General features: G+C 52.9%; 1 protein-coding gene and 7 non-coding genes across 9 annotated transcripts; 4 read left to right on the top strand and 4 right to left on the bottom strand.

Moving 5' to 3' along the window:
* Nucleotides 1–514: 514 nt before the first annotated feature.
* Trnak-uuu lies at nucleotides 515–587 on the top strand. Its single transcript has one exon. It is a non-coding gene; the product is annotated as a tRNA-Lys (tRNA).
* A 446-nt stretch (nucleotides 588–1,033) lies between these two features.
* On the top strand, nucleotides 1,034–1,105 carry Trnaq-cug. The gene has a single exon. It is a non-coding gene; the product is annotated as a tRNA-Gln (tRNA).
* A 412-nt stretch (nucleotides 1,106–1,517) lies between these two features.
* Trnal-uag lies at nucleotides 1,518–1,599 on the bottom strand. The gene has a single exon. It is a non-coding gene; the product is annotated as a tRNA-Leu (tRNA).
* Nucleotides 1,600–2,117: 518 nt separating this feature from the next.
* On the top strand, nucleotides 2,118–2,204 carry Trnar-ucu. The gene is given in 2 exon segments: nucleotides 2,118–2,154; nucleotides 2,169–2,204. It is a non-coding gene; the product is annotated as a tRNA-Arg (tRNA).
* A 249-nt stretch (nucleotides 2,205–2,453) lies between these two features.
* Nucleotides 2,454–6,325, bottom strand: Hes7 (hes family bHLH transcription factor 7). Of its 2 annotated transcripts, none has more exons than XM_048365755.1 (4): nucleotides 5,045–5,225; nucleotides 4,142–4,237; nucleotides 3,505–3,592; nucleotides 2,454–3,185 (listed from the first exon to the last, which is right to left on the bottom strand). In XM_048365755.1, the coding sequence occupies exons 1-4, from the start codon at nucleotides 5,084–5,086 to the stop codon at nucleotides 2,740–2,742; spliced, it is 672 nt and encodes a 223-aa protein (XP_048221712.1). In that variant the 5' UTR covers nucleotides 5,087–5,225; the 3' UTR covers nucleotides 2,454–2,739. The 2 variants fall into 2 exon arrangements, with proteins under 2 accessions (XP_048221712.1, XP_048221713.1); XM_048365756.1 differs by lacking the exon at nucleotides 5,045–5,225 and adding an exon at nucleotides 6,268–6,325 and having other exon boundaries at nucleotides 2,740–3,185.
* A 597-nt stretch (nucleotides 6,326–6,922) lies between these two features.
* Nucleotides 6,923–6,993, top strand: Trnag-gcc. Its single transcript has one exon. It is a non-coding gene; the product is annotated as a tRNA-Gly (tRNA).
* A 10,282-nt stretch (nucleotides 6,994–17,275) lies between these two features.
* Trnas-cga lies at nucleotides 17,276–17,357 on the bottom strand. The gene has a single exon. It is a non-coding gene; the product is annotated as a tRNA-Ser (tRNA).
* A 322-nt stretch (nucleotides 17,358–17,679) lies between these two features.
* On the bottom strand, nucleotides 17,680–17,753 carry Trnat-agu. The gene has a single exon. It is a non-coding gene; the product is annotated as a tRNA-Thr (tRNA).
* Between the last annotated feature and the right edge of the window lie 188 nt (nucleotides 17,754–17,941).

Below are 17,941 nucleotides of genomic sequence, written 5' to 3'. Positions count from 1 at the left end.
CAGCCACAGGAGAGTCACACCAGCTTCCCAACTCTGGGCGGTAAAGAACACATCTCCACCCCGGCACTCCCCCCTCCGTGGGCCCAGACTGCCCAGAGTTCGGTTCTCCCACACCTCGTTTCTCCCTAGGAATGGGGCCGATCAGATGAACGACGCTGAGTCCCACGCACAGCACCGGAAGGCCCCGCGCGGCCTTCTCGGGTTGAACCTGCGGGGCCGTGGGCGGGAGCCCCCGAAGCCAGACCCGGACCTGGGTTTCTAGGGCCTGAGATGAACTTCCCGACGCGGACGCTCGTAACCCGCAGCGGCGCCGTGTGGCTAGACGCGGCACCGCAGGGTTCCAGCCTCCTCGCGGACCCAGGGGCCAAGAAAACGCACCCAGCTTTCCCAGCAACTTCCGAACGTTTGTCGACGCGGCATCTTCCGCGCCGACACAGGTCGCTCTGGGTTTTGTGAAGCTACTTGTGCGGATCTGGACTGCTTTTTAAGAGGAAACATGGCAGCTTACAACAGAGCCCGGATAGCTCAGTCGGTAGAGCATCAGACTTTTAATCTGAGGGTCCAGGGTTCAAGTCCCTGTTCGGGCGGCTGCTTTTTTCCCTTCAGCAACAAATTACAAGCTTGTTTTACAATAAATTGAATTCAGTGACTCAAGGACATAGTTTCGAGAAAAGCGAATGACTATATACAGGAAAAATTACGAGTTATATTCGCTAGCTAAATTATTCTACTACCCATATTAAAGAGTAAAAACAGGCTAAGTTAAATGACGTTTTACTTAATCCAATACTATTTTAATTTGTAATATTTTAAAATTAGCATTTGAATACATTCTTACTTTTTGTCTACCTTTCAGTCTTATTAGCTAATAATAAAAAGTATTTCGTATTTCACGTGCTCAGTAATGGTGTCTACAAGATACAGCAGCGATTGTTCTGTTTTCTGGAAATGACGAGATATGGGGGGGAGGTGGTGCATGGAAAGGAAGATGTACAGTAATATATAGAATTTCCGAGAGGCTGGTGGAACGTCAGGTTCCATGGTGTAATGGTTAGCACTCTGGACTCTGAATCCAGCGATCCGAGTTCAAATCTCGGTGGAACCTTAGGTTTTTGTTTACAGCCAGTAACATACTCTGATTTTATGTATTACCGTTTTCTAATGACACAAGGATGTGATCAAAGGAATAAAAACTACGGTACAATTCTTTGACAGTTTTATTCTCGGAATGGTTGTCAGAGCTTATAGCTTATGTTTTGAGATAAAAACACTAGTAGACATGTTTAAAATGGAAGTAGGCATTTCCCTTAAAGCCTGCCTTGGTTTATTTATCGCACCTTAGCAGATCATGAAGTTTGTCTCTATTAGAAACGCACACACCACGAAGATTTGCATAGAATAAGCGCTCCTCATCAAACCAAGAGGCCTTTTTTTTTTTTTTTTTCTTTATAGCAGTTGCAGATAAGAGCTTTAGGACACCAATTAGAGTACCTTCGATCAGAAGGAAAACTCTGGCCTGGCAGCGGTGGGATTCGAACCCACGCCTCCGGAGAGACTGGAGCCTAAATCCAGCGCCTTAGACCGCTCGGCCACGCTACCCGCATGCAGATCACATCTTCCTGCTCTCTTCCTAAGAGAGTAGAAGCAAGAAGTTAGCAAAGACCATTTCTAGAGGGACTTCTGCCTCTTTACATTTTTCAAACATGTAAATGGGAAAACATGGAGATCCGAAACCGCCCAGTAGCCCAAGTCACAATAAACGAGCCAAAGGAAGCAGAAGCACACAGAAACGTTCAACAAAACAAGTTTATTTGGTAAGGTCGTATCTAGAAGCCACGAGCGCCAGACCCGGTAGCGCTCCCCAAGTGGGCAGTCAGAGCTCTGCACTCCTCGCGAGCTCGGGGTCAGGCGCTCACCTTCCTTGCTTCTGGCAAACTCCCTCCGGTTCCACCTGGCTCACACCTGCTTTCCTCGAGTTACCTCTTCCCGGAGGGCCCCGGGGCCCCTAAGCTCGCGCTGCGGGAACGCCCCGCCCAATTTCCACGCAAACACTCCTCCGCCCGGCCCCTTTTCCGGGTCAGTACCAGTAAGCTTCGAGACGCGGCGGCCCACCAGGTGGCTCTGTGGCGCAATGGATAGCGCATTGGACTTCTAGTGACGAAAGAGCAATTCAAAGGTTGTGGGTTCGAATCCCACCAGAGTCGGTTTTATTATTATTTTTTTTTTCCTTTTAATGGCTTTTTTGTAAAAGAACCTCACCCCTTCTCCCGATCCTTTGTCTACTGCTCTCCCTTTGGTTTCATCTCCGCTCTGCTCTCTTCGTTACTTACCTGTATGCCCCAAAACCGGGGCCGTGGAATGCTGGACTGGGGGTGGGAGACTGAAGGCAAAGGAAAGTGGGCGTGGACGCCGAGATAAAGGCAGGCCCCTGGCTCGGGGACACACGGGGATTGAATAACCACTTTATTCCATGCACTAGGGACTCGGGAAGGGACTGGGACCGGCCTGGGATGGAGGGTACAATCCTAGACACGGGGTCGTGGCGTAGGGAAAGGGGACAGGAACCAGGGAAATATATATTTATATAGATACTCTAATATAGACCACATCTCACCCGCGCGCTGAGCCCGCGCGCCCCGCCGCCCTCCCCAACACCTCGCCCTGACGCCCAGGTGCCTCGGCTGCCCTCGGGCTGGAGTCTCTACCCTCCCCCAGCCTCTGCCCCCGTCCCTCCAACGCTCAGGGCCAAGGTCTCCAGAAAGCGGGCGGAGGGAAAGGCGGGGCCTTGGGCGCCCCGTCTCGTCTGCAGGGCGGCGGCGGCGGCAGTCCGGTGAGGGACGCGGGCGCGCTGGAATCCCGGGCGCGGGGGGAGCCGTGGGGTGGGGACCAGGCGCAGCGCGGGCTAGGGGGGCCCTGGTGCACTGGGGGGCGCTGGTGCAGCGCCTGGCCCAGGGTGGGTGCGGCGGGGTCCGGCGTTGGGCGCGGCACTGGAGGCCTCGGGTCTAGCGGCTCGGGCCGGGGTGGCTTGGGGCGCAGGTAGCCGTGCAGCGCGGAGCAGAGCTGGGCGCGGGCGGCTGGGCTGGCGTCTTGCGCGAAGGCCGCCAAGCGAAGCAGGCACTCGCGGAAGCCGGACAAGTAGCAGCTGGCGAGCGCGTCGGCGTCGTGGGCCGGGGACCGGGGAACCCCTGGAGCCGCCGGGGCGAGGGCAGCCAGCAGGGAGGACCGGTGGGCAGGGCGGGGGGCCCAGCAGGGGTGAGGGAAGGGGCGGGGCGCGGAGATTACCGAGGTCAAACAGAGGCAGGAAGCCGGATGGGTGGATCGAGGAGGGGAAATGAGGGAGACACAGAGACAGACACGCGCAGGTGTTATTACCCATGCCTGAGAGCACGGCTTGCCACTCCCCAGGCCCGCCCCCCGCCGCGGGGCCCGCCCCGGCCTCCCGGGCCCGGTGCTCGGAGGGGCCCCCTCCGCCCCTCCCTCCGCAGCCCCACCGCCGCACTGTACCCGGGGGCTCCACCCGGCTCCGCTCCCTCAAGTAGCCTACGGCGAACTCCAGTATTTCTGCTTTCTCCAGCTTCGGGTTCCGGAGGTTCTACAGGCGGGAGGGGAGGGCGCAGAGACAGAAAGGGGTGGGGAGAGAGGGGGGAAAGTGGCAGGGGGAAGAAGGGAGGGACGGATGCGGGAGCTGGGGGTGCCCCCGGAACGCACTCGCGCGCGGGGCCCGCAGGACGCGCGACCGCACGTGGAGACGACCAGGAAAGTCCTGTCCCTCCCTGAGTCGAAACTGCCCAGCCCCACAGGATGGAACCCGGGGAGGGAAGACGCCGGCAAAACTGAAGCTGACACGGGGGTGGGGGGGGCTTAGGGGGCGGAAAGGGGACACCCGGAGACCCGGAGGTGAGGTCGACCCATCCCGGGAGCGACGTCTCTAGAGCCAGATGGGAAACCTGCAGAGCTCGCAGATGGGAAGTGAAGATCTGAGAGCTAACGGGGTCTAGGATGAGATTCCACGGTGTGACAGGAAGTCAGGGCGCCTTGGGGCCAGGGTTGTCACCCCGATGTATAGTTTCTCCACCCTAAAGGGAAGCCCTGAGACCCGGGAACAGGATGCTCGGGGTCCGGGGCTGGAGGAGGGACTGACCTGGTCCCGGGTCCGCTCCAGCAGCAGCAGCCTCAGCTCTTCCAGGCTGCGGTTGATGCGGTCCCGGCGCCGCTTCTCCACCAGCGGCTTCAGCATCTGTGACCAGCGGGAAAGGGAGAGCAGGCCGACCCGACCGACACTCAGCGCGGCCGCGCCGGCGCCCCGACCCCGCGCTCGGCGAGCCCCTCGCGTCTCTTCCCCAAGACGTGCCTAGGACCCGGCCCTTCCGGAGCCCCTCCGCTCTCCATCCCCAAGCCCCGGAGTCGGTTTAGGAGCTCCCCCTTCGTCCCCCCCCCATCTTCCCTCCGATCTTCCGTGAACGTCCCCCTATCGCAGTCTCGTCCTCCCTTCCACCCTCGCTACGTCTCCCTCCGTCTCAGCGGAGAACCTGGGGTCCCTCTTTGAGCCCAAGCAAGTGGGTTGGACGGTGCCAGGCTCAGAGCTGGCAGCACTCGGTGTGGAAAAAGGGAGGCCTAGCTGAAGCTCCCCGCTTCGCCCTCCAACTCGTCTAGGCGGTCACCCTTCTCCGTGGCTCCCCTAAAATCCTCCACAGCTTTCAGAGGTCCGAGTCTCAAACTCCCTGGAACAGATGGCTCAGGGTCTTCTCCGCAAGACTGGCTTACAGCCCCAGGGCGCTGAGGACCCATCCTCCGCGCGCCTGGCCCCCTCCAAGCCGAGGTGCTGACCCTGGTTACCCAACCCGGGGGCCCTGCTTCCGCCGCCCACGCGAGGCCAGCTCGGACTCTGCCCTTTTCTTCCTACTTTGCAGCTTCCTCTCCAACTCCAGGCTGCTTAGATTCCCCCATACATCCCCTCTTTTGCCCTGAGTGGCCAGGTTCACCCCTGACCCCCAGTGTCAGGGGCCCAGGTCCTGGGGCAGGGTCCTTTGCTACATCCCCTCACCTTGGGGCTGTCCCTATTCTCAGCTCGATCCCGGGTAACCATTGTTCCTCCGGACCCTGGCGTGGACCGGGTCCCCGCCTGCCTTGATCCTTATATCCTGCCACGCCTGGGTAGGAGGGATAGGACACGGTCCCGCCCCTTTCTGCACCTGGATGTGGCCAGGCCAAGACCCCGACACGAGGCTCCCGGAAGGGCAAGGAGTGAAAGGGGGAGGGGAAGGAGAGGCGCTGGCCCGGGAGTGTGGGAAGCGAGGGAGGCCCGGGCCAGCTTAAGGACCATAAGGCTGTATAAGGAGGCGGGACCCGGCAAGCAGAAGAGAGGGGGCTAATTCGGAAGTGAGGGAGTTGAAGTGACTTGGGACAGAACTCACTTAGGGATGAGATTCGGAGCTCTAGAATTGCAGCGTCCGTGGAGTTCCCACAAACGCTGAAATAAAAGTTGGCACCTTGAGCTTTCTAGACTATTATACAACTTCTCTCAAATTTCTCTCCGGCTCAGCACGTGGAGCAATCCTAATGTGCTGGGCAGATCCTTCTGATTCAACTGGTGTTCTGACTGGCAGTGGATAAGAAACTGCTCTAAATCTGCATATAATTCCATAGATAGATAGATAGATATCTTTAAATAGTTGAACAAAGCGGTTTCAATTCAACATGTCAGTTTAGGAGCACAATGCATCTTGATCAATGCCCCCCATGTCAATTTTATTTGCTCCCCCCCCCCCATACCTGCCTACTGTCCTAGGCTGGGACAGTTCTTACTGAGATCTGTAGGAGAGGCCCAGAGGTCCCTGCAGATCTAGTGAAAAGGATGCGTAATTAAGTAGCTAGTATAGAAGCAGAGTGCTCCAAGGAAAGAATTTTCCTCGAGAATGGCCAGACTGAAGAGGGATCATTCTAGGAAAAAGAACACGTCTTTAAAACATGAGTTGAGAGATCCTTTCACCTACAAGCATTTGGTTTAAAACTAAATTTAGTGAGCAAATGCATTCATTATATTCAACGTCATTATGTAAGAATTGAACTAGTAACTTCAGGGGGAGGAGGTGGGAGGGGAGATAAAGTTGTAGAGCTATGACTGATGAGACACCTCGAATTATGCCAGAACTTGCTTACTTCTGGAATTCACACACACCCCGTGATTGTAGCAGAGAAAGAAAGAAAGAATGCATTTTTCCAAAAGAAACATGAAAAGGAGTACAAAGGGGGGAGGTCCATACCCACCTCACACCAAGAACACGACCCTCTGCAAAAGATGGAGTCTTGGAGATTTCAGGAGGAAATGCCTGAGAAGATAAATCCGAAATTTAATGGAACAACCCGAATGCTGGAGAGAACGAAAGAAAACACAGAATGACAAGGGTAACCAACCCCGAACGAAGGTAGCTGGGAAGTGGGCAACGCGTGGGGCTTCCTCCAGACCCTTCCAACGCCCGCACGTCTTAGGGTTTCTGGCTGGGGGCGTCTAGTCGAGGCCCGAGCGGGAGGGGCGCAGGCCTCGGGAAAGATGCTCTCATTTGGGATCGGGAGCCCCCGCCCCCCAGCACATCCCACCTCTCCCTACTCCGGCCAAATGGGACCACAAATGTGTGGCCCGGCAGCCCGCTCCCCCCCCCTCCTTGGGAACCTGGGCTCGAGTAGAGTTTTTCTCACCTGCACGCGAGGCTCGGGGCCCGGGGCTGTTCGCACCCGGGTGTGGGGCCGCCCCTAGCCATATGGAGTAGCTTTATGACCCGACGGCCGGATCCAGGCCGGATAAAGAATGACCCGGTGGCTCCACCTATGTCAACGGGTCCCCGCCACTCCTTGAAGAGTCTTATCAGCTTACCGCCGACCCTTACCAACTCAGATACCACAATTACGAGACGCCTCCTCGCTGGCATTGGTGGTTCAGTGGTAGAATTCTCGCCTGCCACGCGGGAGGCCCGGGTTCGATTCCCGGCCAATGCACTCGCACTCTCTTTTTTTTCTCCTTCGCAAAAGGAGACTTCCTTAAAAATACATTTAAAAAAAAAAAATCTTTGTTTAGTTATTTCTACCTAACAAATGCAGACTTTTGGATTTCTCTCAAAGTTGAAAGTTGCAGGTAAGAACTTTGTCTCCTCAAGCCCCTCCTTCCGGCTCGGGCCTAGCCTCCACGCCCCTTCGTCCTCTCCCGGCCCCACCCTGCTCAGGCGTGACCCTGAGAAAGTCCCCGGCCCTGCGATCCCCTCCGCGGGGGTCCTCCGGGCCTCGGTGGGGGCCCGGCGCGGCCTCCCGGTCACCGCCCTCCAATCCCGCTTCTTTCCGCAGCTCGGCCCCTCCGCCCTCTTTCCCGTTCTCAGCGCCTTTCTCCCAAGGACTGTGGGGCCCTTCGGGTGTCCAAGTGCTTCTCGGCGACCATTCAACGTTCTCTCCGGGGGCCTTCTGTGTTCGCTGCGGCGGGACTCAGCCTCCAGCTGCCCCGGCTCCGGCTCCGCTTCTCCGTCCCGAGTCTCTCCCCGAAGTCTCTCCGGGTCTGTGTCACGGCCCCGGGCTCCCTGGATTCCCACGCTCGGCCTCCATTGCCTGGGGTGCGCCCGTCCGCGCCCCGAGCGCCGACGCCTCCCCGCCCCGCCCCTCCCCGCCCCTTCCCGGTGCTTTGATCCCGCACGCGCCGGCGGGCGGCGGAGGGCGCGGCGCCACCGGCCTCGGCCCCTTGGGAGCCGGACCCGCCGGCCGGATCGCCCGACTCCCGGCCCGCGCTTCCCGCTCTCTTCCGGCGCGTCCCCTCCCCCTCGCTGGTCCACCTCCGGCTTTCCTTTTAAATTAATTAATAATAAAAGGTCGTGGCACCCAGTGAAGTGGCTGCGTTTATTTATCCACTCCCCGGACATCTGTGTCTGTGTGCACGCTATTGTTCAGGACTGGGATTACACTGGGTCTGGGATTACACTGGGTCTGGGATTACACTGGGTCTGGGATTACACTGGGTCTGGGATTACACTGGGTCTGGGATTACACTGGGTCTGGGATTACACTGGGTCTGGGTTCCTGCATCGTATTTTATAGTGAGACCAGAAGGACAGAAAAAAAATAACCAAGGAAGCAAGCAGTCATAGAGGGCAGCTTCCGCTGGTTACAGTACTTGGTGGGGGTGGAGGGGGGGTGGGGGTGGCGGACTGTGAGTGGCGATCCTCGAGAGTGAAGGACTGCCTCAGCCTGGGCCTCTGTGAAGAGGAGATAAATGGCTCCCAGTGGGTCAGCCAGGAGTCCAGGCAGAAACAACTACAAAGGCCCTGAGGTAGGTAGGACAGGGCTTTGCTGGTGACAACTAGCAGAAAAAAAAGGAGCAATGGACCTAGGATAGAAAAATTCGGAGTAATGGAGATAAGAGGAGAGAGTCAAGCATGGCCCATTACAGCCAGCCTCAGGAGTTTGGGTTTTAGTCTAAGTGCAATGGGAAACTTGTGAAGAATGGTCACAAAGAATCTTCACAACGCTATATTTTCTTATTCCAGTTTTAAAGATCACTTTGGAGACTGGGGGTGTCGCTTATTGGCGGAGTGTTTTCCTAATACATCTAAGCCTTTGGGTTTGATCCTCAGCACTCTACCCATCATCATCATCATCATCATCATCATCATCATTATCATCATCACCATCATCACCACTCTGGAGCTGGGCCAGTCACCTGAGCCTATTGTCCTAGCCTAGCCACTGGATGGAGTTCGAGGCCAGTACTTGGTCTTGGCATCCTGGCTTGATCCATTCTTTAAGAAAGGGAAACAACCTAAGAGAACTGATCCTTCCAGCACCATGCCCTCTGTCACCCAACACACTACAGGAGAGGATCTTCCCTGCCCACTCACCCAGAAAGTGCTCAAAACTGCCCATAGCCCTAGCTTCTCAAAAGGCTGAGATCTAAAGATCAGGGTTCAAAGCCAGCGCAGTAGGAAAGTCCATGAGACTCTTATTTCCACTTAACCACCAAAAAGCCAGAAGTGGATCTGTGACTCAATTGGTAGAATGCCAGTCTTAAGCAAAAAAGCTAAAGGAAAGCACCCAGGCCCTAACTTCAAACCTTCATATTGGCATACACACACATGCACACACACACACACACACACACACACACACACACTATAGGTAGAGGAGAAAAATGTGAAATAATTATCTTGAAAAGTAGAAAGAGAACATATATATTTTTTTGGGGGGGGGGGGCAGTGGGCCTTGGACTCAGGGACTGAGCACTGTTCCTGGCTTCCGTTTGCTCAAGGCTAGCACTCTGCCACTTGAGCCACAGCGCCTCTTCTGGCCGTTTTCTGTATATGTGGTGCTGGGGAATCGAACCCATGTATACGAGGCAAGCTCTCTTGCCACTAGGCCATATCCCCAGCCCCGAAAGAGAACATATATATGTTGTGTATGTGATTTTTTTTTTTTTTTTGCCACTCCTGGGGCTTGAACTCAGGGCCTGAGTACTGTCCCTGGCTTCTTTTTACTCAAGGCTAGCACTCTGCCGCTTGAGCCACAGCGCCACTTCTTGCTTTTTCTATATATGTGGTGCTGAGGAATCAAACCCAGGGCTTCATGCATGCTAGGCAAGCACTCTACTGCTAAGCCACATTCCTAGCTCTGTGTGTGATTTTTTTTTTTTTTACCAGTCGTAAGGCTTGAATTCTGGGTCTGGGCACTGTCTTGAGCTTTTTTGTTCAAGGTTAGCATTGTACCACTTGAACAACAGCTCAACTTCTGGCTTTTTAGTGATTAATTGGAGACAAGAGACTCACTGGCTTTCTTGTCTGAGTTGGCTTTGAACTGTGATCCTCAGATCTCAGCCTCCTGAGTAGCATGAGCCACCACCTGGCTGAAAATAGATTTTTCTTTTCTTTCTTTCTGTTTTTTTCTTTCTTTTTGCCAGTCCTAGGGCTTGAATTCAGGGCCTGGGCACTGTCCCTAAGCTTCTTTTGCTCAAAGCTAGCACTCTACCACTTGAGCCACAGCACTACTTCTGGCTTTTTCTGTTTATGTGGTGCTGAGGAATAGAGCCCAGGGCTTCATGCATGCTAGGCAAGCACTCTACCACTAAGCCACATTCTCAGTCTAAGAATAGATTATTCTAAGCAGCCTATGTGAGATATGGCTCTCAAAATTTCAAGTGCACAGGCCAATATACCATAAAGCTGTGAAATACAGGGCTCTGATTTATACAGACCCACTCCCCTCCCACACACACGGGGGAAATCCAGCATTATGTTCACAGGGCCATAAGCTTGAATGAACTCTACACACATTAGATAATCTAACCCCAGTGATGGCCAGTTTCTAGTCTGCTAAACAATCCCCATGGTGTGGGCATGGCTGTGGACATTTCAGGATTCAGATTATGGAGAAGGTGAGTTAGAGAGACACCAGATTCACAATCTTACAGGATACATTTCTCTGCAGTCATTTTCACATAACCTAGGCATCTGGTATAGAAATGGCTTCCAAAATAATCCTGTCACCAATGTGTGACTATGAGGGTGCCAGGACTAGAGGGCACATGTGACATGCGTTTAATGGACTTAGGAACTGTAAATATCTAAGTGGTAGAGACTGGAATTCAGATCCTCAGCTTTTTGTGTATATGTGTTTATGTGACAGTACCAGGGCTTGAACTTAGGGCCTGTGCACTGTCCCTTAGCTTTTTTACTCAGGGCTGGCACTCTATACTATTTGAGCCACACTTTCATTTCTGACTTTTTGATGGTTCGATGAAGATAAAAGTCTCATGGACTTTCCTGTCCTGTCTGACTTCAAACCAAGATTGCCGGGCTGGGGATACGGCCTAGTGGTAGGGTGCCTGCCTCGTACATATGAAGTCCTGGGCACCACATACATAGAAAAAGCCAAAGGTGGCGCTGTGGCTCAAGCGGCAGAGTGCTAGCCTTGAGCAAAAACAAGCCAGGGACAGTGCTCAGGCCCTGAGTTCAAAGCCCCAGGGCTGGCAAAATAAATAAATAAATAAACCAAAACAAAACACAAACAAACAAAAAACCATGATTGCCTCTTGAGTAGCCAGGCTTACAGGCATGAGACACAGGCATACCTCTAGGGAAGAAAAGAACAGAAAGATTTGAAGTGTATAGAATTAGTGGTCAGCCTGGGAAAAGTATCATAGAAATGTGCAAGCAGGCCAGGTGCCAGAGGCTCATGCCTGTCATCAGAGCTACTCAGGAGGCTGAGATCTGAGAATCCCAGTTTGAAGCCAGGCAGAAAAGTCTGAGGTTTTTTGTTTTTTTGTTTTTTGCCAGTCCTGGGCTTGGACTCAGGGTCTGAGCACTGTCCCTGGCTTCTTTTTGCTCAAGGCAATTTTACTCTGCCAATTAGCCACAACGCCACTTCTGGCCATTTTCTATATATGTGGTGCTGGGGAATCGAACTCAGGGCTTCATGTATGTGAGGCAAGCACTCTTGCCACTAGGCCATATTCCCAGCCCCTCTGTGAGATTCTTATCTCCAATTAAATACCAAAAAAGCTGAAATAGAGCTATGGCTCAAGTGAGAGATTGCTAGCCTTAAGCAAATGCAGCAAGGACAGCAGGGAAGCAGGGACAGTACCCAGGCCCTGAGTTCAAGCCCAGAATTGGCTCCAAAAACAAACAAACTGGAAATGGTGGTATGGCTCACGTGGTAGAGCACTGTGAGCTGAAGAGCTCAGGGGCCATGCCCAATCTGAGAGTTCAAGCCCCACGACCAATAACAACAGAAGTGTACAAGCAGTTAATACCGTTAGTTTTCCTAAACTTTGTGACATTTTTCAGTTTTATTTCATTTATTTAGTAGTAGTAATACTAGTAGCAGCAGCAGCAGCAGCAGTGGTAGTATGTGAGTATTAGGGCTTAAACTCAGAGCCTAGTTCTCTAGCTTAGCCTTATTCACTCAAGGCTGGCACTTTACCACTTGAGCCACATCACCCCTTTTAGCTTTTTGCTGGTTAATTGGAGTCTCTGAAGTTTCTCTGCCCTGGTTGGTTTTGTACAGTGATCCTCAGAGTTCAGCCTCCTGAATAGATAGGAGTACAGGTGTGAGCCGCCAACCCCAAGTTTTTATTGTTATTATTGCTGAGATGGCCTCTTTATTGCCCTGGCTGGCTTCAAATTCCCACTTCCAGTGATTTTCCTGAGTAGCTGGGAGCACTGGTCAGCCTTTAAAATGTGAAAATTGTTGCAGTATTGTTTCACTTGTGTGTGTGTGTGTGTGTGTGTGTGTGTGTATGTGTGTACGGTACCCAGTTTCTTTGTTTTTCTTTAAAAATGTATAGACTTCAGGCCTTCATAACCAAGCACTGCCTCTTCCAGGTGAGGCCAGTTGGACAGGCTGGGTGATTTCCTCTGGCTTATTGCTGGCTTATTATTAGCTGCAGTCTGAGGACAGCCCCACGGTCCCCAGCATGCCTGGCTCTAGTGTGCTGGTGGGGCCTGCACAGGGCTTGCACGTCTCTATCATGCACATTCTCATCGTGGTGGGATCCATGTACACAGAGGCCTCATGGCATGTTATGGGCACCTGAGACCCCAGCAGCAACTTGGCTACCCTCTCCACAGTGAGCCACACTGGGACTGGAAGAAGAAAACTCATGTCCCAAGGCTAGGCATCGAGGCTGGTACAGGAAGGGATAAAGACCCCCAGAGCTGGTGAAGTGTCCTTGCCTCTCCTCTCCACACTTGGTCCTAAGGCTTTGCACCTCTTTCTTTAGTTCTTCAAAGGAAAGAATGGTTTTCTAAGAACCCCCCCTTACTACTTCCCCCAAACCCTGGATCCTAGGTAGGGGAGCTCCTAGAATGGGAGGTGGGGGTGGTGGGGGTTCAGGGATTAAGAAGACAAAGGACCAGGGAAAGAACCCAAGTGCTGCCCTTCGGGAGCCAGGCTCTCCCAGTGCTGCCTTCCTCATTTGTCTTTGGTACAAAAACTAAATAATAGAGCCATAATCACAAATCCAGGAAGACAAAGAGAGACAGAGCACTTCAGAAGCTGTAAAGCCTCTAGAAAGAAAATACTAACCCTGACATTCCTTTGTATGTGTGTGCCAGTCCTGGGCCTTAAACTTAGGACCTGCACACACTAGCTCTGAGCTTTTTTGTTCAAGGCTAGTGCTCTAGCATTTGAGCCACAGCTCTACTTCCACCTTTTTGGCAATTAATTGGAGATAAGAGTTATGTAGTATGGGAGTATTATTAAGAGTTATGGGATTATGGCCTAGTGGTAAAGTGCTCGCTTCGTATACATGAAGCCCTGGGTTTGATTCCTCAGCACCACGTATATAGAAAAAGCCGAAAGTGGCGCTGTGGCTCAAGTGGTAGAGTGCTAGCTTGAGCAAAAAAAAGCCAGGGACAGTGCTCAGGCCCTGAGTCCATGCCCCAGGACTGGCAACAAAAACAAACAAACAACAAAGAGTTACCTAGACTTTCCTGCCAGTGCTAGCTTCAAACCTTGATCCTCAGATCTCAGCCTCTTGAGTAGCTAGGATGATAGGTGTGAGCCACCAGCACCCTGACTCCATTTTTTAGTACATGTTTCTAGGGCTCATTGTGGGACTAGGTCTGTTCTAGGTTCTGGGGAAACATTCCCCAAAGAAAACAGGCACTGGGCTGGGAATGTGGCTTAGTGCATTGGGTTCAATTCCTCAGTACCACAAAAACAGAAAAAGCTGGAAGTGGCACTATGGCTCAAGTGGCAGAGTGCTAGCTTTGAGCAAAAGAAGCTCTGGGATAGTGCCCAGGCCCTAAGTAAAAGGCTCAGAACTGGCAAAAAAAAAAAAAAAAAAAAAGAAAGAAAGACAACAGGCACTGAAGTCAGGCACTGAGGTCTCATGCCTGTATACACACACACACACACACACACAGAGGTCTCATGCCTGTATACACAAACACACACACACACACACACACTAAATAAAGGAAGGAGGAAGAGAGAGAAAAAAGAAAGAAAGAAAGAAAGAAAGAAAGAAAGAAAGAAAGAAAGAAAGAAAGAAAGAAAGAAAGAAAGGAAGGAAGGAAGGAAGGAAGAGAGGAAGAAAGAAAGAGAAGAGAAGAAAGAAACAAAGAAAAGCAAGCTGGGCAAAAGTGGCTCATGCCCGTAATCTTAGCTACTCAGGAGGCTGAGAGCTGAGGACTGCGGTTCAAAGCCTGCTCTCATCTCTAATTAACCACCAGGAAACTGGAAGTGGCACTGTGGCTCAAAGTGGTAGAGTACTACCTCTGAGCTGAAGAGCTTAGGGAGTGTCCAGGCCCAGAGTTCAAGCCCCACAACTAACAAAAAATAAAAATAATTAGCAGTATTAGTCGGTGGAATGTCCTTTAGTTTTCTCTGGCGTTTCTTCACAGTTATTGGCAAGTTATTCTGGTATGTGTTTCTGGCATGAACATCAACCCAGAAGTGACACTGTGCTGTTTTCAGCATGCCAGAAGACATGTATCAGTTCTCCATGATCTTCATATTGTTCTCATTTACATAGTCGAATGTGTTCAACCGATTTCTCCACTTAAAGTTATTATCCTTCTTTAATAATTTATGTGTGATTTGTGGGAACATACTTTTGTATGTGTGTATGTGCCAGTCCTAAAACTTGAACTCAGGGCCTGGGCACTGTCCCTGAGCTTCTTTTGCTCAAGGCTAGCACCCTACCACTTGAGCCACAGCGCCACTTTCAGCCTTTCTTGTTTCTGTTGTACTGAGGATATCAAACCCAGAGCTTCATGCATGCTAGGTAAGCACTCTTCCACTAAGCCACATTCCCAGCCCTTCTGGCATATTTTAAAAAGGAATTAAGGCCAGGCACTGGTGGTTCACACCTGTAATCCTAACTGTTCAGGAAGCTGAGGCCTGAGGAATCATGGTTCAAAGACAGCCCAGGCAGTAAAGTCTGTGAGTTTTTTTATTTTATTTTATTTATTTTTTTTTTTGTCAGTTGTGGAGCTTGAACTCCAGGTTTGGGTGCAGTCTCTGAGCTCTTTTGCTCAAGGCACTAGTGCTCTACCACTTTGAGCCATAGCACCACTTCAGGTATTTTTGAGTAGTTAATTGGAGATAAGAGTTTCACAGGGGGCTGGGAATATGCATAGTGGTAGAGTACTTGCCTTGCATACATGAAGCCCTGGGTTTGATTCCTTAGCACCACGTATATAGAAAAAGCCAGAAGTAGTGCTGTGGCTCAAGTGGTAGAGTGCTAGCCTTGAGCAAAAAGAAGCCAGGGACAGTGCTCAGGCCCTGAGTCCAAGCCCCAGGACAGGCAAAAAAAAGTCTCACAGGGATTCTTCTGCCTGGGCTAGCTTTGTTCCATGATCCTCAGATCTCAGTGTTCTGAGTAGCTAGTATGGGCATGAGCCACCAACACTCAACAAGGTGGCTGTGTGTTTACGACTAAGACTTAAATTCAAGTCCTGAGTAGAAGTACAGGTTTGATTCACCGGTGCCTGGCTACAAGGGTGGTTCTGGTGGGGACAAGGATGCCTAATTAGAGGGGGTTCGAATCAAGAGACAGTAAATATAACCTGTTTGTTGTACAGGGGAGCAGGGAAATGTAGTGGTATGTTAGTCTATTCTAGCCTTTTCCCTAATTGGCTATAACTCAAATACCAGAGACTGGATAAATCATAAAGAATACAAGTTTAATGCCTGCTACTAGTGGCTCATGCCTGTAATCCTAGCTACTCAGGAGGCTGAGATCTGAGGACAGTGGTTCAAAGCCAGCCATGGCAAGAAAAGTCATGAGAGAAACTCTTATCTCCAATGAAATACCTACCAGAAAGCCAAAAGTGAAGGTGTGGCTCAGGTGGTAGAGCACTAGATTTGAACAAAGCAGCTCAGAGACAGCCCTCAGGCCCTGAGTTTGAGCCCCAGGACACACACACACACACACACACACACACACACACACACACACACACACAGAAGTTTTAGAAGTCTCAGATCTTTGTGAGAGAATCACCTGATAGCTTTATTGTTACATCCTAACATGGCAGAGAGCACTTCAAGAGAAGAGCAAGCAAGCTTGCTGGAATCTCCTCCTCCTCCTCCTCCTCCTCCTCCTCCTCTCCTCCTCCTCTCCTCCTCCCCTCCTCCTCCTCCTCCTTCTCTCCTCCTCCTCCCCCTCCTCCTGTCCTCCCCTCCTCCCCTCCTCCTCTTCCCCTCCTCCCCTCCTCCTCCTCCTCCTCCTCTCCTCCTCCCCTCCTCCTTCTCCCCTCCTCCTCCCCCTCCTCCTGTCCTCCCCTCCTCCCCTCCTCCTCTTCCCCTCCTCCTCCCCCTCCTCCTCTCCTCCTCCTTCTCCCCTCCTCCTCCCCCTCCTCCCCGTCCTCCTCCTCCTCCCTTCCTCCTCTCCTTCTCACCTCCTCCTCCTCCTTCTCACCTCCTCCTCCTCCTTCTCACCTCCTCCTCCTCCTTCTCCCCTCCTCCTCCCCCTCCTCCTGTCCTCCCCTCCTCCTCTTCCCCTCCTCCCCTCCTCCTCCTCCCCATCCTCCTCCTCCTTCCCTCCTCCTCCCCCTCCTCCTCTCCTCCCCTCCTCCTCCTCCTTCTCCCCTCCTCCTCCCCCTCCTCCTGTCCTCCCCTCCTCCCCTTCCCCTCCTCCCCTCCTCCTCCCCGTCCTCCTCCTCATCCTCCCCTCCTCCTCCCCCTCCCCCCTCTTCCTCCTCCTCCTGTCGTCTCTTCTTCTTAAGCTGGCATCATGGGAGCTTCACTCTCATGCCCTTACCCAACTCACATTTGTCTCAACATGTAAAATGAGGGATTGTTCCCAACACACCAACTAGAGGCCATTCGCAGCAGCTAGGTTTTGTGGTCTTGCTTGTTCAAAATGAGAGAATCTACAGTGTAGGGTCAGGTGTTTATACTTTCCTTCTCCCAGCAAAGGAGGAAAGTTTGAAGGTACAGAACAATGTGCTTGAGCAGGGTAAAGGGAACGGGAAGTCTAGCGGGTGTAGAGGTTGGTCCTGGTTCAGTGGAATTAATCACAATGACCAGGTAGGTGGAGGGTGGGTGCGGCCGCGGACGCCCGCGGGGGCCCCTCAGAGCGCTGCGTCTCCGCTTGGCAAGGGAGAATGAATGAAAGGCGAGTACTACGCGGCTGTGAATGGCTTCGGCGGGGCCTCGCGAGGGGGCGCCAGCGAGCCGGTCTCGGGTGATCGAGCCCCCGTGACCATCCCGTCAGCCAGAGCTTCTCCAGAGGAGGAAAGAACTACAAAACAAGAGGCCTCCTCCTCTGCAGGAATCGGTAGGTCACCAAAAGTGCCAACGCTGTGAGCAGGATTCGAACCTGCGCGGGGAAACCCCATTGGATTTCGAGTCCAACGCCTTAACCACTCGGCCATCACAGCCGCGTGCGGCCTGGGCTCTGCGCTGCTATTGCTGCCGATCAGGACCGCCCGCCTCCCGCGCCCAACCTGGCGGCTCCCGGCTCCGCGGACGGAGGCGCCCGGGCCTCCCCCAGCGCGGCAGCCCCGCGGCTGCCTCGGCTTCCCAGAGCCACAAAACGGCGCCCAATCCGAGCTCCGACGTCCCGCTCGTGGGCCCGGGAACAAGCGAGTGTGCTCCCAAAGGCACACTAAAAGTGCGCACAAGTGGACGGCGGCCCAAAGAAGAATCGTACAGATGGTGCGACATAAACCCAGCATCTCAGCAATAGTAGGCCACCGACCCAGGCACCGCTGGGATTCGAACCCAGGATCTCCTGTTTACTAGACAGGCGCTTTAACCAGCTAAGCCACGGCGCCAACGAAGTAAGGGTTTGGCCTCAACTTAGATCAGCTGTTACTTGATCTAGGTGACCAGACATTGTGGGGAATCCCCGGTGATTTGCACCTTACTTCCCTTTCAGGTTGTGAGCCACAGCGTTGACACTCCAGCCCTCCCTTCTTCAATACCTGGAGGCCAACCCTACCTTGAATGGGCCGGAGACTGG

Source organism: Perognathus longimembris, chromosome 17, assembly GCF_023159225.1.
Source record: "Perognathus longimembris pacificus isolate PPM17 chromosome 17, ASM2315922v1, whole genome shotgun sequence".
In the NCBI taxonomy this organism is placed as follows: Eukaryota; Metazoa; Chordata; class Mammalia; order Rodentia; family Heteromyidae; genus Perognathus; species Perognathus longimembris.
Note: the sequence above shows the minus strand (reverse complement) of the source record. Positions and strands in the feature narration are given on the sequence as shown.